The following is a 23,344-nucleotide window of genomic DNA, read 5'->3' as shown; positions in this document are numbered from 1 at the left end:
TCTCATTATATTACCATGCACCCCCCCCCCAATCATATCATCTTACTTGACTATTTCTTCTCTTCGGTTTTTCATTTTAGTATCCCTTACTTCTTATTAAAACAAAATTATGCCTCGAGAATCAACTTTCACAACATTGTTGAAAACTGCTAACAGAGCTGAGCTCATTATGAGAACTTGAGACTAAGGTTATTGGAGTAAGGAGGGTGAAGGGTACCAGTAGAAATAACTTTGGTGCGCTGAACAGAGGAATACTGCAATCAATTCGATGAGAAACTCGAACAAAATAAAAACGTTTTCAAAATCGTACTGTTCTGCTTGGGCAAAAAATTGAGAAATTTTTTGTTCGGTTAGAAAAATTGCAAAATTACGAATTACAATAGGCAGTCGGATTGCAGTATCACAAATACGTACATTTTTTTCCCCTTCTCGAAGCAAATATTCATTTCAACGATGATGCCACTGCTTCATAACAATGAAGTGTTAGTTGCTCAAAAAACTGATTTCAAATGAAATCATCTACTTTCAAACGTAAGAATTAATAAATAATAAGTTAGTAGCACGAGTACGAGAATGTACGAAGTTCACAATTTTTATTTTCATCGCGTTGATCGTCATAAGATGGTGAGTAAATTTATTAAAGTATTTTGATTTTTCGTTGCCTTGCCCCATATGTAAAATTTTATCTGCTGATTTTTCAGAATTATTTTTCGCCATTTTTCATGAAACTCGTAATATTTTTATCACATACAGGGCTCTTACTCATCCCCCCCCCAAAAAAAAACAATTTGAATAGCCAAAAGTTTGAAAAAGTAACCAAAAAGTAAGAAAAAACTTACAAAACGCGAGCAAAATATTTTCATGCAGAAAAAGGTCACAAAAACAACAAAACTTTTCAATTGAACTTCATGTAAAAAAAATAAAAATAAAAATGAAAACGAAAAAAAAAAACATTCAATTAAAATCTGATAATGAAACTCGATTTAAGTTGTGGAGGGAGAAATATTCGGAAAAACCCAAAAACAACCATAAAACAAAAAATTAAATTTTTCATTTTGAAGTTTTTGATTTTTCGCCAAGAATTCAAAAATGAAGATTTTTGATTCTTGATTTCTTGAAGATAAGAAAATATAGACTAATTCAAATCCTCTTTGGCCATCTGGATATCGGATTCATGCACTCTCGTTCTGGTGGAATAATTGGTGATGGAAATATAAGATATCTCTCGCGATTCTATGCTAACTCATCGTGATCTCAGGATCGGACGAATCGCGGATGTAAAATGGGTTCCCTCCCCAATGTTTACATATTTATAATACGTGGGGTTAAAGCTGGATATATTTGAAGCTTGAGCTAAGTTGTGATGGAACTATCGACTGGAGGAAATATTGTTGGTAAAGTTGGAAATATTCATTGAATTCTCAAAGTCACGAAAGTTGAATAAAAGTCCAAGACAAATTCACATTTAGGACATTTATTCTTATACTTAAGGGATAAAACAAAGACAAATAAAAAGGATCGCAACCCTGGGGAATTCTGGGAATACTTAGAAACTAGGAGCAACAAAAAGGAAAATAAATATTAAAAAAAAGAAAAAATAAAGGAACGAAGTGAGCCATTCGTTGAACTTAAAACTAAAATGCACGTCCTGAGCGATACGTCATTTTCAAACAAAAAAGAAAATAAAGAAAGACAATGTGAGCCAAGGTCTCGAAACTTAAGATTAAAGTTGGAATGTGAACCAAGGCAACTTGCGATTAAAACCTATCTCTGTGCAATTCAAAGAGTGATCCGAGACAGCTGAAGATTCACTAATTGACCCATAGGGACTTAACTTGAGAAACAAAGTCATCGCAGATGAAGACTAAGTCCGAGGCTGCAGACGCCAAAATTCATCAAAGTCCAATAAATCACGAACTGAAGGAAGCTAAAGCTGGAAACAGTAGGAACTACAGTTGGAAATATTGATCTAAAGATGGATTTATTGGTCTCTTCTGGCTAATGGGCTCCGGCCCATTAGCGGAGATGGAGGTAAAGTTGGAACTATACTCGGCGGCGTCGATGTCTGCAGTCCTACCAGATTTGTCTCGGGTCAGCTCTTTTATAACTGCGCTTTTACGAAAAATCGGGCGGGGAAAGGAAACATAGTCAGTGGCGCACGCGCTCAACACTTCTAGCGGCGCTATCATTCGCGGCTGGCGCTAGATTACGTCATATTCGATTATACTCGGCGATATTCGTGTTGAACTGGTTTTCTATTGGCTCATATCGCGAGAGTGGTGGATAGCTTGGCGCCACCACCTAAAAAACGATGATGTAATCGAGTATAATCGGCTGTATTCGATAATTGCTTGATTATTATTGGACGTAAGCGCCACCACCACTGAATAGGAAGTCTAAATTGTCGCGGCTTGGTCACTGACGTCATAATTGGTCACTAAAATGATCGAAAATCTGTCGCTTAGGGGGTAGAAAAATATACAGCTGCTATAGCGAATGAGAATTTTCCTCCCAGTTAAGAGAATGGAAAATTTTCTCCCATTAAGGTGACTGAACTTTTCATAAATAAATTTCTCCCAGTGTAGGTGACGGATAAAAATATTTTTCTCCCACATAAGTGGCAGAACTGCGTGTATTTTTCTCCCACTACAAAGTTTTAGCAATTTTAGAAAAATTCAAGACTTTTTGAAGTTATTGGCCAAAAAGCGATTCATTTTTAGATTTTTTTTCTTCAAAAAACAAGATTATTTGGCAACCTTTTTACAAACAGCGAGACTTATTTTTGTTTGAACGCGAGACTATAACAATTCCAGCAAAAGGCAGGGCTTTTCAATGATTTTTACCAAAATAGACAAACTTTTTAGCATATTTCAGCAAAAAAGTGGATGATTGGATAATTTGGCAATTTATGGAAGAAAAATAAATAAAAAACATTCTTTTGCAATTTTAGATAACAAGACGAGATAAACTTACCCGGTTTTCCTATTTTTGGAGACTTTTTTTTGGCAATTATTGGCCAAAAAAAATATAATTTTTCGCGAATTTTGTAGAAAAAATGTGAATTCATCAAAACTTTTTGAATAAAAAAAAGTTTTAGCAGTTTTTGGCAAACAAATGAGAATTTTAGAAATTTTTCACCAAGAAACCTAGAATTGTTAGCAATTTTTGGCGAGAAACGAATTTTACACGAAAGCGAGAGCTGCGCAATTTCAATTTTTGAAAATAATAATAGTTATTGACTAGTGTCTGCTCCCTGAAGCTCCTCCACGAATTATCACAGATTTTATGTTGTTTGTTTACACTTTCGACTTCGTAATATTTTTAAAATAATTTTGAAGTTGTTAATCGAACTTGATACTTAATGCATGTTGAAATTTTGAATTTTAAGTTGAATTTGTAATGCATGAAAAATTTATTTGCATGGACTTATAAACACTTTGTAACGTCATTTATTAAAAACTATATGATATGATGGATAAATTATGCAATTTTTGTGGACATTCTTTTAATAAAACATCGAATTTGAAGCGTCATCTTCTAAATATTCTTCAATTTTCTGAAGGTGAGACTCGGAAATATGAAAAAGCCAAGCATACATGTGCGTATTGTAAAATTCAGCTGAATATTGAAGAAATGAATGAACATTATACCTCCGAACATGACGTTATCATTGAAACTGAAACCCTCAATTTCAACTCGCATGAAGAATGGATGCAATGGAAAAAACTGATGGAAAATCAAACAAATTGTCGTTTTATTTTGGTATGTGGTAAGACAGATACTGTCGAAAGATACACTGTCATAGAAATGGTGAATTCATCACAAAAAGCACAGGTAAACGTTTCATGAAGATTCAAGGGTCCAAAAAAACGAACACGTATTGTCCTGCATCTATAAAAGTGAGCTTAGAAAACAAAAACAAAATCGTAGTGAAATTTACTCCAAGTCATATTGGTCATGAAAATGAACTTCGTCATATCTATCACTCTCCGACGAAACAGCAAGAGATAGCAGCTAAGTTATCGGCGAAAATCCCTCCTAAAGCAATCTTAGAAGAAGTGAGAAATTCGTTGATCGTTAGTGATGCAAGTGTGCAACGTATTCATCTACTTACCCAGAAAGATATACATAATATTGCTGCGAAATACAACATTGGTATTCCTTATAAACAAGATCAGAATCCTGCTGTTAGTGTACATATGAAGATAGAGGAGCTGAAGTCGTCTGAAGATTCTGTTTTATTCTATAAAACCCAGGGTGTCTGTGATGAAAAGCAAACCTTTTTGAAGAAAGAAGACTTCGTCTTGATCATGATGAATGCAGCTCAATCAGAATTATTGAAAAAATTTGGCAGTGATGTGATTGCAATTGATGGTACTCACGGTATGGGCCATGATTTCGAATTGTTTTCAATAATTGTTCTAGATGAGCTACGTCAAGGGTTACTCTGTGCTTTTATGATCACGAATCGCAAAGATGAGAAGATTTTCGAATTTTTTTACAATAATGTGAAATCTAGAGTTGGTAATATCACCCCAAACGTATTCATGAGCGATATGGCTGACGAATTGTATTCTGGATGGTGTAAAGTTATGGGTGAATCAAAATCTCGCTTATACTGCACTTGGCATGTAGATCGCGCATGGCAGCAGAATTTGACAAAAATTAAAAACACTGACAAACGACCAGGAGCTTATAAGTTACTTCGTACGTGCTTAGAAGAACTTGATCAGAATAAATTCAACATTTTAATCGTCAATGTTGCCAATACGTTGAAGGCTGATGATGACTGGCGCGATTATGGTATATATTTTGATACTTACTACGTTCCAAAAGCAGAATATTGGGCTTACTGCTTCCGAAGACATGCAGGTGTAAATACGAACATGCATCTTGAGAGAATTCACAAGTCTATCAAGTATTTATACTTAGATGGAAAAGTCTGTAAGCGTTTGGATAAGTCTCTTCATGCCCTATTACAATATATCAGAGATCGATTGTTTGACAGATTTATAATGCTTGAGAAAGGCAAGCTTACATCAAAGGCCATGGAATTACGAAAACGTCACCGTACAGCTGAAGAAGCAAAGGATAAAATACAAATTACGAGTAATCCAGACGATGCGAACTTTATTGTTACTTCCCAGAAGAACATTTATTATGTGACTGATAATGTAGCGCAATGTGATTGCAAGTTACGTTGTCCAGCTTGCTGTGTGTGTATTCATCGATATAACTGCACGTGTATAGATTCCATGATAAAATTCAATATGTGCAAACATATTCATTTAGTTTGCAATTTTGTTAAAGAAGCTACCGAAGCAAGAGAAGAAAGCCTTCCTTCAACCTCAACCCTACCCATTGATGCAGCTCCAGCTCCAGTAACAGAAATTTTGAGTACTGTTAATGAGGCTCCGGCTCCGGCTCCAGTAACAGAAATTTTGAGAAGACAGATAACTAAGAAAAGAGCACCTACTCGCGAAGAATTAGAAGCAGTATTCAACGACTTATTAAATACAACTGCTACGTCTGATGAGGGTCGAGAAAAAATCATGACTGCCTTAAAACAGTGCTCAAGAAGTTGTACTTTACCTTTGCACGATGTTCCTGTGAATGTAATTCCAAAAGTGCTTACTCAATCCTCCGTTAGTGCTCGAAAAAAAATCACTCAACAATTGAGATTCGTTTCTACAAAAAAGAGTAATACGAAACGTAAGCAAAGAGCACAGAAACCTTGCCTTCCCGAGCAGCAATTGAAAAACAGTTCTGCATGCGCAAATGCACGCGGTTACGTGGCGGATCGCCAGCAGAACCGCCGCGGCATGCAGAAACCTGGACTAACGCGTCGTAAACGCATGGCGTTTCTGCCCTGCGTATGACAGGCGTTTCTGCGTGGATTTCCGCTGACGTTTTTTGGATAAATTTACGCATGCGTTTTACTGCAGAAATGCATACATTTCTGCACTGGCATTTCTGCACGCGTTTCGCGTCTTCCACTATGATGCGTTTCAGCATGCGAATACACATGCACTTTAACCTATGCTTTCTGATTAGTAGGTTTCTTAGTAAATGTTATATGTATTTCTCTGAGCGTGTTTTGCTAACAAGGGAGGTTTCCCAATTGACAGAAAAATTGTTGAACTGAATAAAGCTAAATTAAAGAGCTTGTAAAAATATACAATCTGCCAAAATTTCTGCTGCTCAAGTGCATTTTTCGATCTTTGCTGAGTTTTTGAGAATAAAATTTGAGCCAAACTGGAAAAAATCAAAATTTCACCAAATATTTGAGACTCGCCGAATCAATTGAAAACGTTTACGAGTCGTTTTCAGCACTTATTCTGGAGCCTCTAGCAGATTTTTGTAACTTGAAATTTTCCACCCAACCCAATGGCACGAAACGAAGATGGAAAACCGAAAATACACACTGTTCCTTAATTGTAAAATTGGTTTCAGGCCATTTTGGAGACTCCAGGGACTTTTTGGGGAAATTCCAATTCTACAAAAGATGCCTCAGAATTGCTCCACATCAACTTCAGGGTCATTCCATGTTTACTCAGCCAACGTTTTCACGTCATGTCTTTCGATTTCACTCAAATTTTTTCACAATATATACCCATCCAGTAAGTAATAACCCCGTAATTACGTAGTTTGGTCCCAGCACCCTCGGGGGGCGGGTGTGGGGGCTTCCATTACTTTCAAATTGTCTCGAGGTACTCAACATCAGCAGCCCATTCCTCCAAAACTATATGATACTTTGATCAAAACTGATTTCACTGTTCGAAAGGGCATTGCATTTAGAACTTTTTAAGCATTTTGAAATTACAAAATGACGTTGTAGGTGAGAGCTACCATTTAAAATTTTGAAAAAATTCCCATAGATGTACCTTTTGATGCTTTTTTGAAATATTCAAGTTTCGAGATGGGGTCTCTTAATGGAAGGGGGAGCAACCCCACCCCTAATGTTGGGCGAAACTTTCGAAAGAGAATTTAGGGCATGTGATAAATCGAATTCCATGTTTTTGGTGACGCTGAACACGAATATGACGTCCGATTTTTGATAGGATCCCATCCATGGCCCCCAGCACCTCCCCAAAGGGGGTAAAAGTTCAAAAAAGTGTTTTGTTCGTGCGACACATGGAATAGTATGTTTTTGGTGACACTGAACACGAATATGACGTCAAATTTTTGATTGGGCCTGTCCACGGCCCCCAGCACCTCCCCAAAGGGGGTAACCCCCCAAAAAAAGGATATACATTCGTGTGACACATGAAATAGTATGTTTTCGATATCGCCGGACACGAATATAGCCACAGTTTTTTTAATCGACCTCACCCATGGCTCCCAGAACCTCCCCCAATACGTAAAAGTCCCAAAAAATTGTTGGGCGCCGTAAGTTCTCATTTAATTTTTTTATCAACTTGAAAATTCAGTCCAAAGGTAATGTAAAACATAGACATCCGCTGGTTCGTAATAATAATAAACAATCAATGAATAAATCTATCTATACATCTACGTATTTTTAAAAATGTGGTTTTGGTGATATTTGCATTAATAATAGAAGTATACTGATAGAAAATTTTCCCTTACAAGGAATCAATCTATTCATTTGCATAAAAGTACATATTTTTCTGTTGTGCTCAACCATGCGGAAATCATTGTCATCTGCGCGCTGCGTGGGAACAATGGCCAACAGGTTTAATGGATCTTTTGTAGGGTAGTTTGCGAAGAAGACACGGCCGCTGGATATCACTACATGGAGTACAGAACGAATCTCCGTTTTATTCACTTTTCTCTCTCACTCTCTCTCACTTTCTTATTGGCTGTAGTAAAGCAGCTCACATGCCTATATCTTTTTCAGGTAGTATTCTAGGCTGATTTTTGCAATACACTCCATATCACCAGACATATGTCTGGCTATGGCTATACACCACGTGCAAGAAAACATGAACAATATCTATACATGTTCATAACAATAAAAAAATGAAGCGATTTTCAACGAAATTTATAAGTAAACCATTTGAATTCGTGGGTATTCCTTTTATCTTTTCATAACCTCCGTGGCATGCTCCGTGGTTATTACAGCTTTAGAGAGAAGGAGATGGGAGGGGGACGTGGATTGTGGCTAAATACATTGCGGATTTAAAAAAATTGAAAGTTTGAGAAAAAATGTGATTTTTTAAATTTAAAACAAGAAATCAAGTTTTGATTGGTAAAGTTAAACCATTTGACCCGAATTTTTACATATCCGTTGAAAAAATTGAAAAACCCCTTTCACTCGATGAAATGAACTCATCACAAAAAAATCGAAATTCACTCAGAATTTTGAACGAATTTTAATTTTTTTGCTACGCGCGTAATTTTCATCATCTTTTTCATGAAATAAGTCAGAAAGAGGTCAAAATAAGACAACTGAATAAATTTGAACTTTTTTGATCTTGGAATTGAAAATCGAATTTTTTTGAATTTTGATTTTTTGTGATGAGTTCATTTATTTGAGTGAAAGTTTTTTTTTCAACTTTTTCAGCGCGGATACGTAACAATTGGGGTCAAATGGGTCAACTTCACCAATCAATTTTTTTTTTGATGTTTCAAACCTAAAAATCATATTTTTTCGCAAACTTTCAATTTTCAAAATCAACTTTACGAAATAATGCCATCTCAATTTTTTAATTTATGTTGTTTTTCAAGTTCACTGAAAACCTGGACACCCCCTAGCAGCTTTAAAAAAGGGCTAGAGGGCTGCGATTTTCGTCATTGGTCATCCCTTCAAAAGGCCTTTCCACAGGAAAAATTTCAAAAAAATCGTCGACCCCCCTTACCACTTCTTGGTGGAATTGATGTGGAATGACCTTAAAATGCCCAAATAATATGATAAGTTTAGGGTGTATACGACCGGAGCTGACTATTTTTGCTCAGTTTTTCAAAATTGCTCTGTGAAAATCGAAAAATTGCTCTGAAAAATCGAAATATCAAATAGACATTTGAATAATGTTGCCAACTTTATATTTTTCATAAATACATGTATCCAGGCTGTGCTCGCGCATCTCGCGCATAGGCATTAGGTATCTAATGTTGTCTGTTTGGCAACAATGGTGCATGCACGTTGTTGAAGCTACACCAGAGAATGAGAGAGAGAGAGATGGAGAGAGAATTAGTGAGTAGCGATTCTAGGCTTTAACAATTAAAAGTGACAAAACATATTTAACAATAACATATTCGGAGACATTTCAAATGAAATTCTTCACCCCCTCCCACATCCTCTCACCCTTACCTACTCTTAACGTTGACAGACTCCTTCTAGCATTTTGTAAAAAGAGATAACTGGTATTCTTGTCCCAGTGAATAGTTCTTCACTTGTATTTTTTCTGTTATGGTGCATCGAGTTCGTTTTTCTGTGTTTTTTTTTTTTTTTTTGGAAAATGTTAGCATCATTCATGATTCATGCACACAGTAAGTTTGAAATGTATTACTCAATTATTAATTAATATGTAGTATGTACTATGTAGATTTCAATGTTAATTTTGTATCCAAATTGTAAACTTAAATTTTATTTCTCCTTCAAATTCTAAAACAAAATTTCAACTTTTCGTTTTTTTTTTACATTTTATTCAAAGTGGAAGTCTCTTTTTGATTTGATGGTAAAAACTGCAGTGGCAACGAAAAATTATTTCAACCATGTTTAATTATCTTTATAAAAAAAGGTTCTACTCGTAGATCAACTATTTCAAAAAGTTGCAGGTAATATGGGGTACCAGTAAAAATTACTATAAAAAGAATTTTCAATAGGTACCTACATATGAAAAAAATTATTTTTTATTCAGTGGGTATTTACACATATCAGGCCCAAAACATGATTATTTATGATTTGTTAGATTGATTTTTTTGATATTTTGACACAACTGTTGAAAATTCAACAAAAATTTGCTTGCAACATGGAGTACCTAATCGTGAAAATGAAAATTAATGAATAAGACAAATACGAAAAACGATTTTTATTCATCCTTTTTACACATTTCAGTCTTTTGGTTCTTTTTTAGGCATTTTTGGTCCATAATATGTCAAAAATCTACAAAAAAAAAACAAAGTACCGTGTTACTAGCTTATAGAAAGGGTATTCCATGGTAAAATAGGCAAAATGACCTTGTTCCCAGATTTGGAAAATTATGATGGATTATTGTTGGGTACCTACTCAGAAATTGAAGAAATATGATCTTTTTATTTAATATTTACTCATGTACCTAATTTTATATTAGGCCTAATATTAATTTGTTGTTTTGCAGAAGGATTAGAGTCAGTAGATGGCCATGATGCGGTGGCATTCCATAATATGGGAAAGGATTACATCCGGAACAATCAAAAACAATCAAAACTACAACACGAAGCAATCAAAAATGTTGAATGTATTTGAACATTTGTGTGGAATTTTTGTTCCAAAATGTGTCATAATTTTTGGGATTTGTGAAAAAATGATCGTGTGACCTATCAAAATAGGCCAGTAAATCAAAACTTCGGCAAAAAATTGAAAATTCTTTTTTCAATCACTTTTGAAGAATTTTAAGCACAAATCTGGGATGTAATTTTCAAATTTTTGAAACAGTGCCACGATGTGTCCCTTCAAGGGTTAATATTTCACAAAAAATTCAAATACTCATTTGAACGGAAATATTTTTTGACAATTTTTGAAGAAATTTTGACCCAAATTTTCAATCCAAACTTTTTTTGATAACTTTTGAGCCACAACTAGGGTCATTATATTTTCTGGGTTATTGAAAAAGGTGCCTTGAAACCTGTCAAAATGAATTAAAATTTCAACTGAAAATCGAAATATTTGTGTTCAATTATTATTGAGCACATTAGAAGAACTTTGAGTTTGAACTTGAATCATAGTTTTTGGGGATTTTCAATAAGATGCAACGCTACATATCAAAATGAGTTAAACTCTTGCAAGAAAATTGAATATTATAACAAAAATGTTCATGGGATATTTTTGTATGTTTTTAAATACAAAATTGAGTCGTAATGTTTATATTTTTGAAAAATGTGTCGTACTTACCTAGCTACCTACTTCAAATACAAATTTTTAAAAATTTTCACTCTTCCTCTTGTAGGTCTTGTCCTCTTTTTTCAAAATCTACTTTCCAAAAAAGAAAATTGCGTTTAGGTCTTTTGAAATTGAATTTTCAAAAACTTTTCTTGTTTAAAAATAAATTTAAAAAAAAGAAACATTTCAACCATAAAAACTCCGAAACTGGACAGAAAATTTTTATAAGTTCTATGAATTACTTACAATATCAATCAAATTATGTTAATTTTCCTTATTTTTGTTTTTTTGTACCTATTTTTCTCTCTGTATAGACTAGATAATGAAAATTAAGTTATGTATACAAATATTAAGTTTGTTATTTTCTTATAAATACATTAGCACAACATTTTTGCAAAATGTTCATTCATTTATGTTTCATTTTTTCTACATATAAACGTAATTTTTCAAAGCTCTGTACAAGGAGGCCAATATTCAAGTCTCACAAGGGCCGCCACCAGTATTTTTATTTTTTTAGCCACCGCATCATGATTTCTATCATTTTATGCTCATTGGCTCATATATGAGTATATGGCAGTTGTACTTACGCCTAAGGCATAGACATAATAACAAAATGCCAGCAATACAGGCAATATTTCACTGTAGAATCAGACACGTAAATGCAGCAGAAATGCACGCGTTTCTGCATGTGTGAATGCTGAGAAAGCGCACGCGTACTGCATGCGGAATCGCATGCAGAAATGCATACGTTTCCGCATGCAGAAAACATTCAAATTAGTCCAGAATTACGCCGCGTTTTGCATGCAGAACGCATGCAGATCGCCTGCAGAATGCATGTGTTTCTGCTATGCAGAACATATGCGTAAATCAGTTGAAAATTGCTGCTCGGGTTGAAGAAAAAGATGAAATTTTCGAAAAACTAATGTAATGTACTCGTAAACGTATGTTTAGGTTCAGAATTTAGATATGTTTTTACTTTTTTGACCATAATTTGTAAGTTGTTGTTCAGTACTAAATTGATTAATTTAGACATATTGATTCGTTTTCTTTCAGTATACGTAATTATCATTAATAACATTTAAAAAACACAACTTTCATTTATTTGAGACTATTTTGAGACCATAATTTCACTAAGTCGGAAGTGTAAACAAACTGAAAATAACAAACAACAACAACATCGTGTGATAACTGATAATTTTTGTGGAGGAGCTTCAGGGAGCAGACACTAGTAAAGTATTGTAACCAAAATTTTGAAAAAGTAACCAAACTAACCTTTGAATTGAAATCATGTTTTCCAAAATCATGAACATAATTCGCTTTGATCAAAATTTCATCGCATAAATTCAAAGAAAAAAATCCAAAAATGTGTTGATTTGATTGTGTTTTCCAAAAATGCATATTTATTTTGTTTTTCAATCGATCTATAGACGAGCTTTTGTTTTAATCGAAAAAGCTTTCATTGGTTTCTTAATTTTTCGGTATAATTTTTGGAAAATCATACTTGCTCCAAAAAATTTAAATGTACAGAGGTCTTTTTCTATGAATCTCGAGGGGGGAAAATCCAAAGCTCTTGATTGACAAAAAAAACAATAATCAGGCATTTATTTTCAGTTTCCAATCTTCAATAGCTTAATTTTGAATTTTAAAGTAACACATACATGGTGTTCTACTTTTCCATAGGTTACTGGCCTTCTTTCATCTGGTAAGTAGGCAACTCATACTGAGAAAGAGTAAGAAAGTATGTTTGTCTACGGCCTACTTACCTTTTGTATGCAAGTTTGAAATCCAAAAAAATCAATTGACCAAAAATTCAGAAAATTTTTTTTAAAAATCTAATTTTCAAAAATGTGTAAGTATTTTCAAGAAAAATTGCAGAAAAATCAAAAATTTTTGAACACTCTTTTTCAGATATTCTGTTTTGTATGGCCTTCGTCCGTCAATCCCTGATCAACCACCATGAATAATTTTTCAAGTATCTCTTCCTTCCCTCCCCTCCCCTTCCTCTATATCATTTTTTCACCAATTGGATAATTTTTTCCAGCTGTTCTTTCATTTCATTTGTATTGATATTTGAGTCTCATTCTCAGGCACCCATTGTTTCGAAATTTCCTTCGGAAAAAATAATAAAAGCTCAAAAAAGGTGGGTAACAATTTCTTAAAATTCATTTCCTTGACTAGAGCACATTAGAGGGCTAAGGCCTTAGCCCTTTTCAAATGTCTTCGAACGTAAACGGATTTCAAAAAAAAATAAATAAATAAATAAACGTCATTTGTCAAATAGTACATACAAATAAATGGTTAACAATGCAGGTATTAGTTCGATCGTGATAATTTCATGATAAAAAAACAAATAAATAACTTTATCACAACCTAACCAAATCAATTTCGAAAAAATTTTCTCTATAGTTAATTCATTTATTACACCTACGTTCAAATGTGTTTTAAAACTATTGAAACAAATCACATCACTTGTAATCACATATGGCCGAATTACACGAGATAATTAATTCCAGAACAGCTCAAGTGATATTTGTAATCGTCTGTCTGTTAGTTTTTATTATAGCAAGTAAGCAATCACGCAATAATTTCAATCATACTCGTATACCGCACATTTACATTATTTTGATCGATTCTAGCCACATTCCAATTTCTTCTCAATTTTTACGCTGATCGAAAATCTCACGACAATATTTTTTGTTTTTTTAGTCATCGTTGGGTTCGTCATTTTACAAAACTATTTGCATAGAAGAGCAAAAGAAATAGTTCAAAAAAGTAACCGCAACCACTTTCTCGTATCAATCATTGATTTCAACAGCTGTTACAGTCTTATTGAAATTCCTTGTTTTTAGAATGCGAAGAATACGTGAAGTTTGCTTGCGACCTTCAGCAACCGAAGACAGAGGGAAAATTGAGTGGTATAGTGGCCGGAGAAGACGCTTCTGTTGGCGTATTCCCTCACATGGTAACTAACTATAAACATTACGTACCTACACTGATGAAATTGAATCGTTAATCTTGAAACACAATCTATATAATTCCCTACCATGGTTTCAAATTTTAAAATTTACAATAAAAACGTTTGCAAGTTTTTCTTTGGAAAAAACAACGGTTGGTGATTGAACATTGATGAAAAAGAGATAGTTCAAGTCGGAGACCGAAAAATTTTCCAGAAATTTCCTGATGAAATTCCCCACAACTTATTTTTTTTTTAATTTTCCTCCAATTTTCAGAAAGATGTACAAATAAGTAAAACCAGCTTGTTAAAATTTTTCGCTATATTTTCCGCAGGCTTCTCTGATCATTATTCCGAAGAATGATCCGAATTGGGAAACCAATTCTGGTATATGCGGTGGCAGTTTAATCAGTGAATATTTTGTGTTGAGTGCAGCTCATTGCGTAAGCAAAGTTGGGTAAATGATTCAATACTTAATCAATTTTAAATCAACTGTTTCGTATAAGGCAACCTATCTAAAATCGTTACACTAGAAAAGTGTTCTAAAAGATGTTACGAAAAAAAAATCAAAAAATTAGACAAATCGTGTCCCTTGAAAAAATTTAATACACAGCTCGCTTCAAGAAAGTTCGGTAAAATTAAGCAAAAGTAAGTATTTTGACCTTTTACCCCATTTGGGGAGATGCTGGAGACCGTAGATGGGGTCCAATCAAAAATCTGACGTCATATTCGTGTTCAGCGTTACCAAAAACATACAATTCGATATATCACATGCCCCAGATTTACTGTCTCCTCTAAAATGTCATTTTACAGAGATCTGGTGGTACCAGTGAAATTGGGTAGCGTGATCACGGCCGTTTTTTTAAACGATTCTACCGGTGAATTATTCAGTGCACGAGATATTTTCATTCACCCTACATACGTTAGCAGCGGTGGTAACCCTTGGTACGATATTATGCTGTTAAAACTGAATCGAAAAGTGGAATTCAATTTGAACATGAGACCGATATGTTTGAACTCAATATTTAACGCAGACAATTACAGCAGCGTTATTGTGGCAGGATGGGGCCTTACTGAAATAAGTAGTAAGTATGTAGCTAGGAATTTTTCAACTCGTATTATAAGCTGACTAAATGTTGTAAACCGCAGAAACATCGAATGCAAAGCATCTCCAGTACGCCGAATTACGCACCGATGGAGAAATTATTAAAACACGATGCGCCCAATGGTATTCAAAATCGCGTGTACCACCATCGGGACAACGATTATTGATGTGCGCTGGAAGCCCGACAACAATAAAAACCCCAAACTATGTACGGAAAGGAAACTTCCCGATATAAAATTTCCATTGTAAAACGACATCTAATTGGATTTTATCTTTTTTTTTTTGCAGGGTGATTCTGGGGGACCGACGATGATACCTTTGAATGATAAATGTTCGAACGTATACGAACAAATTGCAATTATTACAGGTATAGATAACAATACGGAGGTTGGAAATATAGCACAGCTTAGCTTTCATCTTGTATTAGAACCGTTTATTTATTGGATTGCGAGTACTGTTTGGGAAGATGAATTTTAAAGTAATGGATTATCAAAACCTATGCATTCGAGTATTTGGCCAATAGGTCAATTCAAATGACTGAGCCTGTCGAAAAATGAAAAATTAATTGAGGAGGATTCGATTTCACTCAATTTTCAACTGAAATCAATACGACTATAATTGTACCGCAGATCATGGCTTTGTTATTACACGATTTGCTATGTAGTTACAATGTACATTATATGTAATTTTCTCGCCTCAAAGTCATAATCATGTTATGGAGATTTTTTTTTGTAATGGTCGATTATTTGTAAATACAAAAACAACATTTGGCACATTAATTGTCTCAATGTTTAGAAAAAATAACCTCGACACTACATAAATTAAATTCCTGGATCTTCTTTCGAAAATTTAATTCATATGTCCCCCTCTCCCCCAGTATCCCTCACAAAATAGGCATCCAAACAAGAGAATCAATAGAGCATTCTAAAATACACCACTAGACAAAATTTCAGATGCTTAAATTGTTTTTCCGATATTTGAGGAATTTTTGAAAAAAATGGGGAAAAATCAAAATTCCACGAAATTGAGCCAGAAAGCTGAAATTTGGTTTGTATGCTATTTTCGACCTCTCGAGTCGATTGGTAGTGGTTTCAAACCGTTATGGAGCCTCCAGCAGATTTTTGGATTCTCCAGTTTTGGGAAAACAGCACCTATAAACTCACAAGGGAACCTCTCTTGAGGTGTCACACTCCGATTTGAACGGGACCGCGATTTTTGGAAAGAGCATAGTCTAAAACCCCCCAAACCAAATTTTCAACTGCCCAAGTTCATTTTTCGATTTCTGGCGAATTTTTGGAAATTCAAAATTAACTGCTTTTTTGCGATTTATGTTTTTTTTTTAAAAGTACGTACTTGATCAATAAAAATGGTCAAAATAAGTCCCAAAACTAATATTAATTACCTAAATCCAAATTTCACCATTTCCAGCCATTCTGGAGCCTCCGGCGCGATTTTTCAATTTCTCCAGAATTTTGAATTTGCTCCAGAAGGCGTGAATATGAAGTTGAACAGCTAAAACTCGAGTTGTATATTACACTCGACCTGTTCAACGAGTTTATCCACATTTGAGCCGATTTTGGAGGTAAACTTGATTTTTTGGATTTTTTAATTTTGAAAAAAGCTGGTCAAAAAACCACTCTTGAGGCGTCACTCTCAAAATCGGCTCAAATGTGGATTAACTCGTTAAACAGGTCGAGTGTAATACACAACTCGATTTTTAGCTGCCCAACTGCATATTCACGCCTTCTGGAGCGAATTCAAAATTCTGGAGAAATTGAAAGTCGCGCTGGAGGCTCCAATGGCTGGAAATGGTGAAATTTGGATTTGGGTAGTTAATATTAGTTTTGGGACTTATTTTGACCATTTTTATTGATCAAGTACGTACTTTTTTAAAAAAAGCATTAATCGCAAAAAACCAGTCAATTTTGAATTTACAAAAATTCGCCAAAAATCGAAAAATGAACTTGGGCAGTTGAAAATTTGGTTTTGGGGGTTTTAGACTCTCTTTCCAAAAATCGAGGTCTCGTTCAAATCCGAGTGTGACACCTCAAGATGTTCCTTTGTCAGATTTACCATCCTTGTGACACTTTCAATCAATTTAGGCGCATATTTTCAAAACCTTTTCATATCAGTTCGAATCCTAAATTTTCTCCTATGATTATTCTTGATAAAAAAAATCATCTTTTGCGAACGTATGAAGAAAAAAAAATTAAATTTGGTTTATGTACCTTATTTTCGACCTTCCTAGTCGATTTTTGGTGGTTTCGAACCTTCAAAAGCCCCCAGCTCCCCCCCCCCTAAATCAACTTTTATTTTCAAAAATAAGGAACAAATAACGAACAATTTTCAATCGTAACGCCGCCTTCGCAAAAAATTTATACACGATGGAATTTCTTAATAATTTTTCTCATGATCAGCGTGATCAATCTTATTGAAATCACTTGCTAGATTCCAAAAATCATTTTTCAGGACGACAATCATCAATCAATCATTAATTCATTATCATACAGATAAATTCATTCAATTGCAATAATACTCACAAACATTCAACTCCGACAAGAAATATGAAACATGGAAGGTACTCGTACTCAAAAAGTATACTCGACTCACCTGAAACATATACAAAAAAAACTCGAAATTAGTTTGAAAAATATTAATTAATAACCAAATCATTAATTTTTTAGAATGGCATGAAAACGGAGAAGTGATATAGGGAGATGGGTATCAAATGGGTTCCTCCACGAGTCCCTCAATTCCTGTTGATGTTCGTTTTTAATTTTAAAAAATTGAACTGTTTTGAATTTTTTTGATAAAAAAGCGAGACTTTTTTGAAATTTTTGGAGTTAAAAAAAAAAAACTGATTTTAGCAGAAAGCGAGATTTTCACAATTCAAGAAAAAGGAAGGCTTACGGCTGATTCTCAAAAATACACAAATCATCATCATCTTTTCCAATTTCTGGCATAAATCAAGCGAGGCTTTAGGACAATTTTCAAAAAAAAAGTGAGATATTTTGTTTTGTTTTTTCTTTTTAAAAAAACATCAAATAGTTGAATTTGTTAAAAAGAGAGAATTTTTGTAATTTTAGCAATTAGCAGTAAAGAAAGTACTTTCTGGGAAATATTGGGAAAAAAGGATACTTTTTGGTAATTTCCAGTCAAAAAACGAGACTTTTAGATAATTTTTTTTTTTGGGGGGGGGGGGGGAAGGTGAATATCTATAGCAATTTCGTTACACAGCAAGCATTTTTGTCAAAAAGCAAAAATTTTGGCAGTTTAGCAAAAAGCAGCAATTTTTGGGAATCACTCTTTAAAAAAGTTATACTTTCTCGCAATTTTTTTCAAAAAACGAAACATTTTGGTGACTTTTGCTAAGAACGTGAAACTTTTCAATTGCTAAAATGCTAGAATTTTTGGCAAATTTTGGCAAATGTAGGATTTTGGAACAATTTTGGAAAAAAGTAAGATTTCTTGGAATTTTTTGCAAAAAAAGTTACTTACGACCATTTTTAGTAATTTTGCAAAAAAACGAAAATTTTTGTCAATTTTTGAAAGAGCAAAAATGTTTGACGTTTTTTTTACAAACACCAAGACTGGTAATTTCAATAAAAAGCAGGACTTTTTGGCGGTTTTCGACTAAAAAAACGACACTTTCAATATTGGATTTTCAGAAAAAAGTACCAGCCCTAAATCAATTTAGGGAATCGAAAAAGCTAAAAAAAATTTAATACATATGAAATGCATTTCATCAAAAAATGCAGAAAATGAAGCTCATAAAATTGAGAACCTCATTTTTTGCATTTTGACGCCACCAAAAAATTGAAAAAATTAAAAGGTCGATAGGTAAATAGTTGGCTATCAAAGACGGACGCTTACTTAAACCATCGTGCATTCATACAAACAGTAAACATCAAAAGACATGGAACTGATATCGTTCTTCGATATGTAGATCATGATCGATCAAAATGTACTTTGAGCGTAAAATTAGCATACTGTATTTTTTACAAATTCATCAATATTCCAGATTCTGGATAAATACACAATTAATCTGCGTCAACTTCGTCCACAAATTACGAAGATAATAAATTTCAAATGGCTCAGACTCGATTACATAACATATCTCTCGCATTATTCGCGTTAGCCTGTGTGACAACCATAGGAAGTAAGTAACATTTTCAAACATTATATAAAAAAATAATAATTTATCAAACCAATAGCCGGCAAGAATTCCTATCTAACACCTTTTTTCTAATCAAATTCTTTATTATTTTCAGTAATCTGTTATATATTGATACGTGACTGGATATGGGCTCAAAATCAAATAAAAAAAGCCAATGAAAGTAACCACGATTTATGATCATTAATGATTCAATTTCTTTACAGTCTGAATTCACGTAATAATAAAATTTCAAACGAATTTTCAGAATGTAAAGAGTATAACGAACAAGTCTGTAAGCTAAGTATTGAGTCAACTTCAACTTCTACTTCTACTTCTACTTCTACTTCTACTTCAACTTCAACTCCACGTTCCAATACACCGATTGCCATAACAGATGGAGGAAACGTTACAGAAGGGCAGATTGCTCACCAGGTGATACTCTATTCTAAAAAATTACGACAAAATTGATACAAAAGCTTTCAAATCTGAAGTAGGTACAATTAATACTTTCTTCTTTTCCATCCCACGATTCTATTCGTGTATCAAGGCGTTAATACAATTCGAAAACCCAGTCCTTTCGAAATCGTTTTCATGTGAAGGCTCGTTAATCAGCGAACACTACGTTTTGAGTTCTGCTTACTGCATAACTACAGCTGGGTGTGTAAGAACAAATTAGTCGTTAATCAAAAAGATGATTTCACGTATGTATTCTTGAAATATTCGTCGAATTTCGATTTTTCTAGACATAATCCACGCATGCGAGTTACATTGGGAATTATGTATTCGGAATTATCTCAACGCAGAGTGTACAATGTAGCAGCATTCCACGTACATCCTGGATACACCAACCAGGTAGGCTTTCATGGACTACTCGACGATATTGCTCTTTTAAAACTCGATAAAAAAGTCGACTTCGACCGAACCATGAGACCGATATGTCTGAACACAGATTATAAAATCGAGAAATACCGCAACATCGTCATCGCATCAGGATGGGACCACAGTGCGTATAATTTTCTAAAATTAGGATGAAGAAAAATATTTCCTATCGCTATTTAGGGTACTATGTTACGTATTATGAACAACACCTGACGTGAGATAGTAACAATATCATTCACAGATAACGCGGAAGTACGTCTCAGAATGACACAGTTACGCTTAGACGAGGATCCAAAATCAACTTGTGGCAAACATCTAAACAAGTTCGGTGGATATTCCGAGTATATAATTTGTACACTCAATCCTGGAGAAAACAAAAGCGTAAATTTTGTACGATCGCAACACTAACACGTTGTCGGTGTCGGTACCACTGTGAAAAAACATGGTTACAAATTCTTATTTTCTCCGCTGCATTGTAGGGTACTAATGGTGGAGGACCACTGCAGGTATGGTCTGATCGATGTCCGGATGGGAAAACTCCACTCTACGAGCTCATAGGGGTAAGTATAAACAAGGAGAAAGATTTCAACACGGAAAACGACTTCTACGATATTTTTACCAAAGTAGACCATTACGTTCCTTGGATTGCGAGTATTGTCTGGCCATGATGTCGGTGTTTGAAAGCCTTGTCAACGGCATCGTAGTTTTTATGTTTTAATGCATCAACTATTAAATTATTATTATCATTTTTTTTAAATGTTTAATGCAAAAAATATTTCAAGCAGCAATTTTTTTCTTTCAAGACAGTAGAAAATTGTCAAACAGGCACCGAGAACGTTACAGAGAAAACTAATAATTATAATATTGGACAAGAACATTTAATATACGTAGGTAGTTATTCTCAATGATTCTGAGATAATCTCCCAAAACCATTATCCCTTCGTCATCACCTCGAATGATCATTTCTCCGAAGAAAGGGCCTCCTCCTATAAGATGGGTGAAACGGCCTTTGATCCAAAATGGATGGAAAGTGGTCCAAAAAGTCATCTTTGATGTAAAAACTCTCCATAAAAATTGTTGACCTCCCACCCCCTCCCCTTTTGGAGAAACTGCCCCATAAACATCAAAAATTCAAAGATTCGTTTTTCGGAGGGGGGTTGATGAAAAATTTTGAAATTTTCACAGATTGTGTATATCATGGAAGGATACACACAGTGATTTTTTGAGAATTTTCCCCCACTATTTTCTTAGTTTTTCAGGGGGTTGAAAACTTTGAAGGGGGCAGAAAAAAATTTTGGGGGGGATACATCGCTGAATTTTTTCTCAAAACTTGCTCATACCCTAAGGTATAACATATAATTTTCCCAATGTCCCAAAGGGGGGTGCAACATGGTCAAAAAAAATAAAGTTTGAAAAAAAACATGTATCTCCCGAACTACCGCACGTTTTGTCAACACTGTTCCACGGCGCCACCGTGAGAAAACTTCACCTATCGCGCGCTCTCAAACTTGGATTTTTTTAGAACCCTACTGAAATACCATAATTGCATTCAACATTTTTTTTTGATGAAGATTCTATAGGGTGGTGTGGTGAACAACAGAGGTATACCTACAAGAATTTTCACCCCCCTCCCATCATATTTACCCCTCAAAATTGCGTTTTTCAACTAATTTTATGCTATTTACTATCAATGAAAATTGCGAGGTACAATTTTTGGATGTATTTTTGACCCCTAAGCATCGTAGGGTTATATGTTTTTCGAAATTTTTGTTTTGGTGTGTCGTGGGAAAAAACTGAAAAAAAATGTCGTAGAGGGGGTAAAATGAGAATTTTGGGAGAATTAAATGTTAATGAGTAGGTACATATTTTTGAAATGAAGTTACTTTGATGACATTGTTATCGTTTGCAAGTGATCTAAACGCAAATACAGACGTCAGATTTTAGCACCCTTCGGAGAGGCTGGGTGTGACTAAAATGAAATCAGACGTCTGTATATATGTAGTAAAAATTGAGGGAGGGGGCTGAAGGCTCTGGAGGGGTTAGATTAGTGTAGCAGAAAATCTGACTTCTTATTCGTTCTCAGTGGTATCAAACCATGCGAAAACGACACCCCATTCATTAACATTTAATCATTATTTAATTATTTTGTATTCATTCAGCCAATCTCATATTCGAAAAATCTTTGAAAACCCCAAATAATATTCAAATAATTCGACATTTTTATAAGGAACGTACACAAATAATTTTGAAAAATAATTCGAATATTCACAAAAAAACTCCGAATTGAATAAAATTTGAATATTAATTTTTCAATTTTAGAAAAAATATTATCAATGTTCAACGATTTTCTATCCAGTGTAGCTATAGCCAGAAAATATGAAGTCGAACAAAAATATTCCGAAGCAATACTCAATCTTGTTTTCCATTTAGCTTTTCTACCTTAATTTGAAAAAATTAGTCACTTTAGTTAAATAAAAAATTATTAAAAAAAAAATAGGTTCATTGTTTTCTCCAAATCTGGGGAACCCTCTTGCCAGGTCCTCTGGACCTCGCTTGTTTTCGAAAATTTCGTACAAAATAATTTTTTTTTCGTAAGAGGTATATTTTTGGAAGAAAACGAGTAAAATTTTTTTGAAGGAAGTCACAACTTTCTTTCAGGATGACTCTCGTCACATTTGGGAGGGGATTTTCTATAAAGACGATGTATCTGGAATTTGAAAACAATTTATTATTGCTAGATTATTTCTTTTTTGGTGGGAGAGGGGTAAAATGGCAGAAAATTGTCCAAAATTCTTAATTCAGTATATTATACTGAATTAAGAAAATCCAACACATCATTTCATCCTTTTTTTTTTTTTTTTGTCAAAATATTGAATCGAGAAATTCTAAAAACGTTATAGGTAATCTTGAGGTACCTAAAAATAATGTTTTTATCTGTTTCTAAAGCTTCAAAAATTATAAAGCATTACATAATCCGTTCATTGTTTAGTGTTGAATGGGTCACCGTTTTTTTTACCTGTACTGAAAAATTGACGGTAATTTAACTTAATGCCCCCTTTTTCATTGAACCCCTCATGTAAATGACGTCATTGATTCGAATAATAGTTGGCTGCTAAAAATAAACAGGCGTGTTTACCACTCGATAATATCAACTTTTTCATTTTTATCAGCTTCGTTCAGCTCCGTGTTTTCATACGTGTGATAATGGAA

At 34.1% G+C, this 23,344-nt stretch overlaps 3 protein-coding genes across 3 annotated transcripts; all 3 read left to right on the top strand.

Annotated features, from left to right (window-relative positions):
* Positions 1-61: 61 nt before the first annotated feature.
* LOC135837268 (serine protease persephone-like) lies at positions 62-16,378 on the top strand. The gene is made up of 7 exons (XM_065352480.1): positions 62-624; positions 13,748-13,813; positions 13,891-14,003; positions 14,330-14,451; positions 14,808-15,079; positions 15,144-15,307; positions 15,388-16,378. The coding sequence occupies exons 3-7, from the start codon at positions 14,001-14,003 to the stop codon at positions 15,574-15,576; spliced, it is 750 nt and encodes a 249-aa protein (XP_065208552.1). The 5' UTR covers positions 62-624; positions 13,748-13,813; positions 13,891-14,000; the 3' UTR covers positions 15,577-16,378.
* Positions 3,775-11,964, top strand: LOC135837263 (uncharacterized). Its single transcript, XM_065352474.1, has 2 exons — positions 3,775-9,450; positions 10,281-11,964. Exon 1 carries the CDS (start codon positions 3,846-3,848, stop codon positions 5,877-5,879), a length of 2,034 nt encoding a protein of 677 aa, XP_065208546.1. The 5' UTR covers positions 3,775-3,845; the 3' UTR covers positions 5,880-9,450; positions 10,281-11,964.
* Positions 16,379-17,533: 1,155 nt separating the features above from the next.
* On the top strand, positions 17,534-23,343 carry LOC135837265 (ovochymase-2-like). The gene is made up of 10 exons (XM_065352477.1): positions 17,534-18,100; positions 19,121-19,258; positions 19,371-19,436; positions 19,521-19,687; positions 19,803-19,912; positions 19,999-20,258; positions 20,376-20,524; positions 20,614-20,694; positions 20,938-21,025; positions 23,305-23,343. The coding sequence occupies exons 2-10, from the start codon at positions 19,189-19,191 to the stop codon at positions 23,334-23,336; spliced, it is 1,023 nt and encodes a 340-aa protein (XP_065208549.1). The 5' UTR covers positions 17,534-18,100; positions 19,121-19,188; the 3' UTR covers positions 23,337-23,343.
* The last annotated feature ends 1 nt before the right edge of the window (position 23,344 follows it).

Source organism: Planococcus citri, chromosome 2, assembly GCF_950023065.1.
Source record: "Planococcus citri chromosome 2, ihPlaCitr1.1, whole genome shotgun sequence".
Taxonomy (NCBI): Eukaryota; Metazoa; Arthropoda; class Insecta; order Hemiptera; family Pseudococcidae; genus Planococcus; species Planococcus citri.
This window is presented reverse-complemented; position numbering and strand designations above follow the sequence as displayed.

Coding starts and splice junctions, on each gene's coding strand:
- LOC135837265 (XM_065352477.1), top strand. CDS start 19,189: ATGGCTCAGACTCGATTACATAACATATCTCTCGCATTATTCGCGTTA. Junction 19,688..19,802: donor AAGGGCAGATTGCTCACCAG/GTGATACTCTAT, acceptor TCGTGTATCAAG/GCGTTAATACAATTCGAAAA. Junction 19,913..19,998: donor TACTGCATAACTACAGCTGG/GTGTGTAAGAAC, acceptor CGATTTTTCTAG/ACATAATCCACGCATGCGAG.
- LOC135837268 (XM_065352480.1), top strand. Junction 14,452..14,807: donor CATTGCGTAAGCAAAGTTGG/GTAAATGATTCA, acceptor GTCATTTTACAG/AGATCTGGTGGTACCAGTGA. Junction 15,308..15,387: donor CAATAAAAACCCCAAACTAT/GTACGGAAAGGA, acceptor TTTTTTTTGCAG/GGTGATTCTGGGGGACCGAC.
- LOC135837263 (XM_065352474.1), top strand. CDS start 3,846: ATGAAGATTCAAGGGTCCAAAAAAACGAACACGTATTGTCCTGCATCT.